The 11,572-nt window shown below is 36.7% G+C and overlaps 1 protein-coding gene across 1 annotated transcript; it reads left to right on the forward strand.

Moving 5' to 3' along the window:
* Positions 1–2,251: 2,251 nt before the first annotated feature.
* On the forward strand, positions 2,252–10,252 carry SUCNR1 (succinate receptor 1). The gene is given in 3 exon segments (XM_045850798.1): positions 2,252–2,311; positions 5,633–5,698; positions 6,438–10,252. Coding segments are annotated over 2 exon segments (1,032 nt in total). The 5' UTR covers positions 2,252–2,311; positions 5,633–5,695; the 3' UTR covers positions 7,467–10,252.
* Positions 10,253–11,572: the final 1,320 nt, after the last annotated feature.

Raw genomic sequence — 11,572 nt, forward strand, 5'->3', positions numbered from 1 at the left:
TTCATAATTAATATTATGAATTAATATTTCATAAATGTTCTTTATTGTGATGATTATAAGAAAAAAGTGTAAAAGGTAGTAAACTATCAAATGTTTTTAAGTTTTAAAGACATACATTTTAAAAGGCTGAATGTAAACAAAGAGAAAGAAACAGTATTATCAAGTTAAAATTTAGAACTGATCTGCTTATGTGAGTAAATTGAATATTGCTTGCAGTTTAATAATTTATCACAGGTGTAGGTATATTTTTGAATATATAATTAAGATTTCACTTTAATTGCCAATATCTAAAAATCAAAAACCTGTTAAAAATAATTCAGTAAAATCATATATAACCCATTTATTACAATCTCTCTTTCCTAAAAATTAAAAATCCAACCACCAGAAAGTGGAAGAGAAAAATATTAATTTTTCATGAGAAAATTCCCCTTCAATTGGGAATTTTGCTTAAAGGATTAGCTTATTTCATCAATTTGTAGAATTGAGATGGTCACACTAAAAACACACTGAACTACAAACATCACCCACCTTGGAATCTATAACCTTGGAAATTGTGTCTCCTGGTGATGTTAAACTGGTTTGTAAATATTTATAAAACCACAATTTATTAATATTAAGGAGCTAGGAATGATATTTTTAAATTAAATCTATCAAAACATTTAAAAGCATCATAGTTTTATTAAAATAAATATTACACAGCAGGAGGTTATTCAGATATTAGGAGAGGTAGGTTGGTTTACAGTTTACAGACAATTTTTTACTTCTTGTATCTGCATTTTCTAAATTTACATAACAAAATGTTTTTTTTTAAAAATGAAGTAACCACTCTGAGAAGCAGGACAAGAGTGACTAGTCATTCATTCTATTCATTTTAGTCCTGGTATTGTCTATCCTTACTATCTCCCTAGTCTCCAATCTCCAAAGCAGAATTCTGCATGGCTTCAGCATGGCCCAGAACTTGCCTGAGTGCTAGCTAACTATTGGTCAGCTGCCTTCTAGTTATAGTCCTCATAGCTGTGCTTTTCTTCCATGGCAGTACCTCCTTTCTGCTGCACATAAGCTAGTCACGTAAGTTAGTACAGCACATTGAAGAACTAACTAGGCCAAAAAAAAAAATGAGAGTTATGGCTAGGAAAAGAGGAAATGAAAAAATGAAACAAGTTTTGTGGCTTAAGGAAATTTTCTATTGTCATAATATTCCTTTGAGTGTGCACACCAGCTTTTTGAGTATTCCCAAAATAACAAAGTTGCCCAGAACTGAGCTCTGAAGAATTACAACATTCAAAGTTTGAGCAAACAAGAATTAGATCACAAAACAATCTCTGCAGAGAGAAAGGAGCTCAGCAGGAGACTGCCACACCATGGAAGGGAAGGAGGATGGTGTATCAGGAAGCTGTGGCAGTGAAAGCAGCTGGAAATACTTAGAAATCATAGTGAAAGTTACCATTGGTCTAAAAAGAATAAAGCTTATTATTTTTAAAGAACTTTTTAAAAAGTGTAAAATGTTTATTATATATAAGAATTTTTGATTTTTAATATTATCAAATATATGCTGAAATGGGGAAAGTGGAGAGCCTAGATAAATCAAAAGGGGAAAGCACAGAATAAAAATTATCTGTCATCTTATCACTAAGGATAACATTATTAGTACTTTGGTATATGTCATAGACTTTCTTATGTTTATTAATTTCAGATGTGAATTCCTATGTCTTTAATTATCCTTAATTTTAAAATGTTATCCTAGAAAATATATTTTTTCTCTCTACAAATATGTGTCTAAAACACACCTACCACTAATACAATTACCATTTTTTTACTATTAGTTGTACTACATGCATCATCTGCTTTTATAGTGAAATAGAGCAACTGGCTTAATTCAGTGGACTTACTACTTATTTGCTCATAGAGAAAATATTTATAAAAGTATTTTCTAAACAGTCAAGTATTTATATTTATCTCTCCACTCAGCAAACATGTACAGACCATCCATTTACCTGGAAGTCACTGTGCCAGATATTGAAGATAAACTATGAGGAAGATAAAGTTGAGAGATATTCTGAGAAGCTCAGTGTAAAATGGGAACATAAAATGTGGAGACCCAGCTTAGACTGGAGGGTCAGAGAGCTGATCTTGGGAAACCCACACTTAAGCTGATATCTGAAAGAAGTGTAGATATAAGACACGATATGTGGTGAAGCAAGAACCTCAGGGTGGAATGTCAGTGAAAAGAGATTCAACAAACTGACTATGAGGGAAGTTCTCTGTGCATTCAAAAAACAAGAAGGAAGACGAGCAAGGGCAGTAATGCCAGGTGAGGCTGAAATGGAGTCAGGGGCCAGATCAAGTCCCCATTAAAGATTTGGGAGTTTATTCCTTACACAGTGGAAAGCCAGTTAAGCATTTTTAGTGAGGATAGTAATATGATCAGAATTTCAGTGGTAGTTTGAAAGATTGTTTAGCTGTCATGTTGAAGAGAGACAGAGACGTGTGGAGACCATAGGAGGATATGGGATAGTCCCAGAGAGAGATGACTGATGGTGGCCTGGACTAGAAGGGTGATGGAGGAGTGGAGCAACAGAGATGGCTTTGAGAAATATCCAGACATTATAGCCGATGAGACACTATAGCCATGAGACACTAATTCCATGTTCTCGAACGTGGAATTACTAGGTCGCTGAGTATGGACATTTCACTCATTCTCAATATACAGCCAAAGTACCTTCTAGAAAGCTGTGTTTGATTGTAGTCTAACCAGCTTTATGTGAAAGTGTTTACCATTTTCCTACAATTGTGTATTCTCAGTTAAAAATAGGTTGATAACAATACTATTACAGATATTATTAATTAAATTGAAAATTTAAAAGTCCCCATGTCCCTAAATGTTTAAGATAGTTCCTGTCTTTTTGAATTTTCTCTTTTTCATCCAGTTATCATTGGAGATCTGAATGTATTGGGTTGGCCAAAAAGTTTGTTCGTGTGTGTGGCGGGGGGTGGGGGGGGATAAGATGAATTCTCTAGTAGAGCTTACTTGTTTTTTTTTTAAAATTCCATTCAAAACAGTTTGTTAGATTGTATTGTGACTGATGTCATATAAGCATGCACTAAAAAAAGATAACTTCAAGGACACTCATATTTCTGAGGTAAAATGACCTGGGCATATACTATATTTTGCTGTTCATAATGCACACTTTTTGGTCCAAATTTTTGAGGGAAAAATAAGGATGGACAATATACATGGGAATAATGACTACATACCATGGGCATAATAATGGGTATAATAATCCTGAGTATAACATGCACAAAACGCAGGTACTCATTATATACAGCAAACTTCAGTAGTGCGGCTGTTGATGGAGTTAGGTGGAGGCCAAGCAGAATCAGGAGGGAAAGTGGAGAGTTTAGTACAAAACGTTCGGAGGCACAGGTACCTGTGAGAAATCTATCAGTGGCAGTAAGTATAAACATTAAAGCTTATAATACAGGTCCAGGCTGAAATATGAATTTGAGAGTTGTTAATGTATGGATGATCAGTAAAGCTAGAAAGCAGATGAGATTGTTCATGAAGAGTCTAGATAACGGAGTTCAGTACTGAGCCTTGAGAAATTCCACATTTAACAATCAGGCCAAGAAAGCTTAGGTCACAAAACAGCCTGCAAAGAACAACTAGGCAAAAAGGAGAACTAAGAAAGTGTCATTTCATAGAAGACAAAGGAAGAGAGTGTTTCCAGGAGGCATGGTATAAAAAAGCAGCAGATAAGTCAAGAGAGAAGACTGGTGAAAAATGACCATTGGGTTGAGCAAAGTAGAGGCTATTTTGGTTGAGTGGGGGGTTTAGAAGCCAAATTGGAATAAAGAGAATGAGGTGCTGAGATAGCAAAACTATTTGTGAAGATAGCTCTCTTTGTAAATCAAGCTATGCCAATGAGAGAAACATTTGAAACCAGGGAGAGTTGTTTATGTCCGCTCCTTATTTTTAAGACAGGACAAAGAGTATTTATATTCTGAGAGAAAGGATGTAGCTGAGCTGGAGGAGAAGGCTGAAGAGACAGGAAAGAGGGACTTTGGATAACATAGCAATCTTGAAAATTTGGGAATGCACTGGATCTGGAGTAAGCCCAGATGAGTAGACATTCACTGTTGTCAAAGAAAGGAAGGAGAGGGAGACAGGTACAGATGCAGGAACCAGAGTGGACACACCAAGAACGGGCTCTAACCCCGGGAGCTCAAAGACAAACACAGCTGCTAACGCTGAGTAGGTAGACAAGGTCTGAAAAATTGGAAAAGACATGACCTTGAGAAACGTAACAAATTGCCGGAGACGTGAGAGAGCAGTAGAATGAGATAAGCTCCAAGATGGAGTAAAGCCAATCTGCTCAGCTTCTCAGCAGCATCCACGCGTCTGCTGTCTGAAGAAGCTCCCGTCCAGCTTTGTCCAGAGTTGGACCTAGTGTCAGGTTGCCATGGACAGACTTGAGGAGAGGCTCAGAGGAATTGAGGATGGTTTAAAGAGTGATTTAAAAACAACATCAAAATATTGAATTTGCCATATGTACAATTCCATGAGTTATTTTCATAAGTAAAACACTTTCAAAAGGTGAATAATCCTTAATGGGAATAGACCAAACATCAGTCCATTAAATTTGACGAAAGTAGATTTGTTTTCCAGGTGACTTCATGATAGGGAATTCTGCTCATTGTTTGCATGTTTCCCAGAAAAGCAGTTCAGGTCTATTTGATCTTATGTTGCTCTATTTATTAAAAGACTATATTGAAAGAATCATTTGACTACAATAACCAACACTCAGAGTTCTATTTGACACAGAGATATTTGGAAAATTTTATGTTCAGTCTTGCTTTTTTCCTAACTAGACATAAGTAGGATTCAATATTTAATGATGGCAATCCTGTACATTATGATAAATTCAAGTTTTTTAAGCATTCCACCCAACTACAAATGATCTGGCCTTATTACAAGAGAAAACGTAGCAGGTGAGCAAGATGTCTGAAGTTTGAATGAATCAGAGTGCTTATTTTCATGACCCTTATTCAGAAGATGCTACAATGGAGGTCTTTCACTAGATGTATGACCTGAGGAAGATACCCAATTTTCCAAGTCTAGGTGACTTCAAGTGTAAAATAGAAATAGTAACAGTCCCCACCTCATCACTAAATGAGATACTGCTTGGAAGGTGGTGAGCACAGTGCCTGGCACACTAGAAGCTTTCAGTAAAGAGTTGCTGCAGTTCCTGGCTGGCGTAGCTCAGTGGATTGAGTGCAGGCTGCGAACCAAAGTGTCGCAGGTTCGATTCCCAGTCAGAGTATATGCCTGGGTTGCAGGCCACAGCCCCCAGCAACCGCACATTGATGTTTCTCTCTCTCTCTCTTTCTCCCTTCCTTCCCTCTCTAAAAACAATAAATTAATTAATTAATTAAAAAAAAGAGTTGCTGCAGTTATTATTACTAAAATTTTCAGCTTTATATTTTAAATTCTAAAAAAAATCATATTTCAAAATTGGAGTTGCATTTCACAAATTTAATAAAATAAGCATAATACTTTGACAACATAGAAACAAAGTAAAAGCTATTAGACGATCAAGCCTGGAGTTATAACAATCCTTGTTTCTTCTTCTAGATGATGGTCTAATCCAATTTAACTCAGCAGAATTTGTCAAACAACCGCACTATCCTGGGGAACATGGTAGGTCCTGGAGATTTTCCTCTTAACTTACTTCACTGCATTTTCCATTGGCTTTTTTGCACTTTTTCATATCCTCTATGTGTGTTTCCACCTCATGCCTGAAATACTCTTTATCATTGTACAGGGTGGGAAAAAAGTAGGTATACAGTTGTGAGTACATGAAACCCAGAGTTTATTCCTATTATTTATTGATTATTTTCCATATGAACAATTATAAACCTAAACCCACTTTTGCTCCACCCTGTATGCCATTCACTTAGTTGATAAATTATTTGAGATTAGAAATTTTGCTTACATAAGGTCACCAGTTTGATTCCCAATCAGGGTACATGCCTGGGTTGTGGGCCAGGTCCCCAGTAGGGAGCGCATGAGAGGCAACCACACATTGATGTTTCTCTCCCTCTCTTTCTCTGTCCTTTGCCTCTTCCCCTCTCTCTAAAACTGAGTAAATTATATCTTTTAAAAAATTAAAAAGAAATTGTGTTTAACTCAGTGCTGTTGTCCCTACTGCCTAGCACGGAGTTCAAAGGTATTAATAAATTTTTTTGAAATATTAGAGATATATATGTATGTATACATATGTACCCCCTACTAATGTAAACCACTCTCCATGTAGTTGAACCCTTAAGTGTCATTTTAAATTTTTACTGTTAAATACATGTCTATGTGTTTAACAGTGAAAGTCTATGTCTTCAGTCACAGACTAATATTTCATCTGTACATTTTCTCTCTTTTTCAGGCAAAGAATGCATCTTGCGAAAACTGGCTGGCAGCAGAGGCTGGCCTGCAAAAGTACTACCTTTCCATCTTTTATGGTATTGAGTTCATTGTGGGACTCCTCGGGAATAGCACTGTTGTTTTTGGCTACCTCTTCTGTCTGAAGAGCTGGAATAGCAGTAACATCTATCTCTTTAACCTCTCTATCTCTGACTTGGCTTTCTTGTGCACACTCCCCATGCTGATAAACAGTTACGCCCAGGAAAAATGGACCTATGGAGATGTGCTGTGCATTAGCAACCGATACGTACTTCATGCCAACCTCTACACCAGCATTCTTTTCCTCACTTTCATCAGCATCGATCGCTACCTACTCATGAAACACCCCTTCCGAGAACACCTTCTGCAGAGGAAAGAATTTGCTGTTTTAATCTCTTTGGCCATTTGGGTTTTAGTGACCTTAGAACTTATGCCAATGCTTGTTTTTATAAATAATGCTTCAAATGACAGTAGCACCACATGCAGTGATTATGCAAGTTCTGGGGACGCCAAATACAGCTTCATTTACAGCATGTGTCTAACCTTCCTGGGATTCCTCCTTCCACTTTTTGTGATGTGCTTCTTTTATTTCAAGATCGCTGTCTTCCTAAAGCAGAGGATCAAGCAGCAGGTCACCACTGTGCCCTTGGAAAAGCCTCTCAACTTAGTCATATTGGCAGTTGTGATCTTCTCTGTGCTTTTCACTCCCTACCACATCATGCGGAACATGAGGATTGCTTCCCGCATGGTGGACTGGATGCAGTCCCAGTGCACTCAAGTCATCATCCACTCCTTGTACATCGTGACTCGGCCTTTGGCCTTTCTGAACAGTGTCATCAACCCTGTCTTCTATTTCCTTGTGGGAGATCACTTCAGGGAGATGCTGGTGAATAGACTGAGGCACCACTTCAAATCCCTTACATGCTTTAGAAAATGAGCTAATGGGCTGGTGTTTTCATTCAGAAGAAAACAACGGCCTGTGGAACAGAATGTGTTACACAAGCAACTGTAGGCCAGTGAGAGTTTGATTAACTCATAGTCGTAAATCAGAGAGTGTCACTGATCTGCCCCTGATTTAAAGATCCAGTGTACCCAGAGTACATAAAAAGAAGAAGATGAGAAAAATTTCTTTGTTCACGTACAAATTGAAATTAGTTGCACTAGCATGAATGTTTGGGCATGTAAATCCAAAACCCTAGGTGTAATGATACCTCAATCGGTGTAAGAAGAATAGAAGATGGGTAAAGCAGCAAGCTATCTGCATTTAGTCATTCATCGGTCAGATTTTAAAAAGAAATTGGGCAACATTCTTTATGTTATTCTTATTCATACTATCATAACTTTATGTGATAATTGTATAGCAGATTATACATACATTATAAAATATTGTTCTCAGAAGTTGTGCTCTTAGGAAAATTTAAAATAAACAGTAGCAATAATGAGCAGGAAAGCAATATAACAAATTCAAGGATGTCTATTTATTCCTTTATAGTGATCATGAATTGGGTCAACTTTTAATTTATCAGTCCTTTTTGGTTGTATAGTTTATAGTATAAATAATCACATTAAATAGAGATTTTAACAAAGGAAAATGATTGAACTTGACTGCAAGGAATTTGGATGTAAATAGAGATACCAAGAAAAGTTGCAAAAACCTAGAGTTATAGAACACAAAGTGCCTATCAGGAAACTCAAAACAAGACAAACAGCACAAAAGTGAGTCGACTGTGTGATGATTGTGCCATCTGGCATTTAATTATCACACTTTGATCGTCACTGCATGCAACGATATTAAAGTTTATTAGCTTTGCTGTTCTTGATTAAATAGTAAGCTTTAAAGTATATTAATATCATAAAACCAGCAAATAAAAGGAAGTAAAATGTTAACACCAGCACTTGTTAGGTAACATTCCCTTTTGGAGAGACAATCACAGTTTATCCCCGCTCCCCTATTAATCTGTAAGCACTGGGAAAATTTAAAGGACGACTTTATCTTACAGTCACTCACAACTGGAGAGAGCCCTGTTTCCATAGGACATTGAAGAAGACCATTGGAGGAAACGTGCTGAACAGAACACACTCTGAGAAACTGTAGAATACAAGGAATATTAATGAGCATATCAATATAGATTATGTCAGGAGAGTTAGACACCATTTCATGCCACAAAAAAAAAGTTAGGGGGAAATATTACTACGTTAACTTTTTAAATAATAGTTCACTTATCCTATGCAATAAATGTATCTACGGCCATAAGTCAACATTCTCTTCCTTGATGTCAGTAGTTACAGGGGGTAACACAAAGGATTAAATAAACATAATGAGTGCAGAGGCATAAAACTCCATTGTCCTTCTTGTTCTAAGATACTGTGATACTATTGTACTCTATTACATCCAAAACCCCAAAACATTCCTAGTTAATGCTTTGACACTGCAAGCAACTGAAAAATTATGAAAACGATGCTCACAAAGGATGTATTGTCTAACCTAGAATCAGACTTTTCAGATTTTGTATGCCTTGTCTTTGTTATTAATACTTTAAAATTTCAATGTGATTTTGTAACTGTCTGATAATAAGCTGAAAACAGAATCTTCTGAATTTCCTCATCAGAAAATGCCATTAAAAAAGGCTTTAGAAAAGAAGTATTTGCTTATTTCTGCAAACTTAACATATACTTTCAGCATAATTTGTCATTTATGCATGAGTTTCAATTTGTAAAGATGAAATTAAATTTGCCCACCCGCACCCCAAGCAGTGGCAGGATTAGACTCTTTCCAATAGTACCATGCACTATTTCATAAAACCATTAACTCTTACATTTATCTTGTAACCAAAATGTTAAGTAATTTCATAGCAATTTCTTCATTTGTTTCTTGCTCAAATCTATCATGTGCTAACTTAATCTTTAACAGACTAAACAGACCTGCACTAAAATTATAAGAGCTGTTCCCTTTGCATTTTGTACTAGGTAATCTCAAGAATCACAAACAATAAATAATGGAATTCTTTTTGGGGTTTGTCATTTTCAGAGGAAATAAAGTTGGGTGTTTGTATCTTGTATTTTAATTGCCTCCTTAGTGTCTTCAGAATCATGTCGAAACTATTCGGTCCAGCGTTTTGCCATCTGGACCCTCTTACTCTTCATACATTAGGTCTTGCCATTGTTGTCACAAACAATATCCTCCAGCCAAAGATCGCTACTTTTTTCCTTATACTCAGAAATCTCTTCAGAGTGTGCACATGGATGCTAACCCCCATTGTATCATGCACACACATGAAAAAATTAAGTGTTTTTTAAGGTCTACCACAGCTCTCTCTCCTTAAAACATTCTTTTATACCTTCTCCTCCCCAAGTCTGGAAGTAAATCTGCCTATCTCCGGGGCTTCAAAGTTCTTTTAAGCACTGTTTTTACAAAACACAATACTTTTACCTTATATTATAGTTGTTTAAGTTCAAGACAACTCTAATGTCTAAAATGTCTTAAATGGTTGTTTATTATGAATGAATGTCCTACAGAACAAATTTGAATTCAATATGCCTTGTGAGTGTGCATGATCAAACTATTTTCTGTCCTCACCACTTTGTAAGTGATGCTATTTTATATAAAGTGTCTATGCACAAATATGTGCCAGCTGCCATCGCCCTGTCCCTTATGTTTTCCTCTATACCGCTGAGCACTTTCAATGGATGTTTATACTCTGTTCCAAATCTAGGTCATTTTCAAAGTTGGCCTTCATGGATTGCCTTTTCTCTTAAGGGTCGTAATTGCCTTTTCTCTTGTGGGTCATAATTTCCTGTTTCTTCATGTCTAATAAATTTGGATTGTATTCTGGAGATTATAAATAGTACATTGTGGAGACTCTGTATTTTGTTACATTTTGTAGAAGGGTACTAATATTTTGTTTCATGGCTGAACTGAAACTCCAAATTCTGCAATCTCAATTCAGTTTTTTACCTTTAACTGTGCTGCTTAGAATCTATCCAGACATCCACAGCTCAGAGGTCAGTTAAAGATGTAAGCAGAGTTTATACACAAGAAATGGGGTTTCCTTTCTGGAACTCTCTTTTCTCCAGCTGTTGAGTTCACCCTGAAGTTGTCCTTTGCTTTCTCATGCTAAATAGACTGCAAGTTTCTTTCTGGATTTTAGCAACCCTGCTAAGATGGTAACTTTGAGCCAGCATACCACCATGCTTCTGGCAAGTGTCATCAGAATTCAATCAGTCACTGAGGAATGAGAGCTATTGGCTATAAATATGGAATATGTCAGAATATAAGACAAGTACAATTACATTAAAACAAATATATCTTTTCTTAAACCTGCTTACCACCTTGTGAAAGAGATTTTTCATTATGTTCCTATAACAATGTAGAAAAGTCCTTAGGTTTCCCAGTAGTCAGATCTCTGACTAGATTTAAACATTCAAATTAGTAGGGAAAGTACAAGTTGGTCTTGATTTTAAGCCCACTTTCTTTTTTTTTTAAGGTTTTATTTATTTATTTTTAGAGAGGGAAGGGAAGGAGAAAGAGAGAAACATCAATGTGCGGTTGCTGAGGGCCGTGCCCTGCAACCCAGGTATGTGGCCTGACTGGGACTTGAACCTGCAACACTGGTTCGCAGCCCGTGCTCAAGCCACTGAGCTACGCCAGCCAGGGCTTAAACCCACTTTCTAATCCAGGCTTACCAGTATTGAGTCAAGTGCTTTGATCTTAATTTATTATGGATTCCAGTGGGAATACTCTATACATGAGCATTTTAGAAGGAAAGAAGCAAGACTGGCCAAGTTTCAGGCACCAAATCCCATCCTAAATAGTCACCACAAATGACAGTGACAGAAAACACTATCATTGTAGGTAGCCCTTACAATGTGCCAGGCATGGTTACTGTAGCACATTATATAATTTCATTCATTCAACTCTCACCAAACCCTGTGAGGATTACAGATGAATAAATCAAGGCCTAGGAAGTTTAATCACTTCTCCAAGGTCATACATCTAGTAAATGGTTTAAGTTACCTAAATCAAGAAGCATCATTTCATTAGAATCTTTATGCAGCATCAGGCACAAGCAGCCTAATTTTGTGAGCAGCATTCTCCCCCCACCCACACACGTTACCCCA

The sequence above is a fragment of the Phyllostomus hastatus genome, unplaced genomic scaffold, assembly GCF_019186645.2.
Source record: "Phyllostomus hastatus isolate PE091 unplaced genomic scaffold, TTU_PhHast_1.1 phas_contig_86, whole genome shotgun sequence".
In the NCBI taxonomy this organism is placed as follows: Eukaryota; Metazoa; Chordata; class Mammalia; order Chiroptera; family Phyllostomidae; genus Phyllostomus; species Phyllostomus hastatus.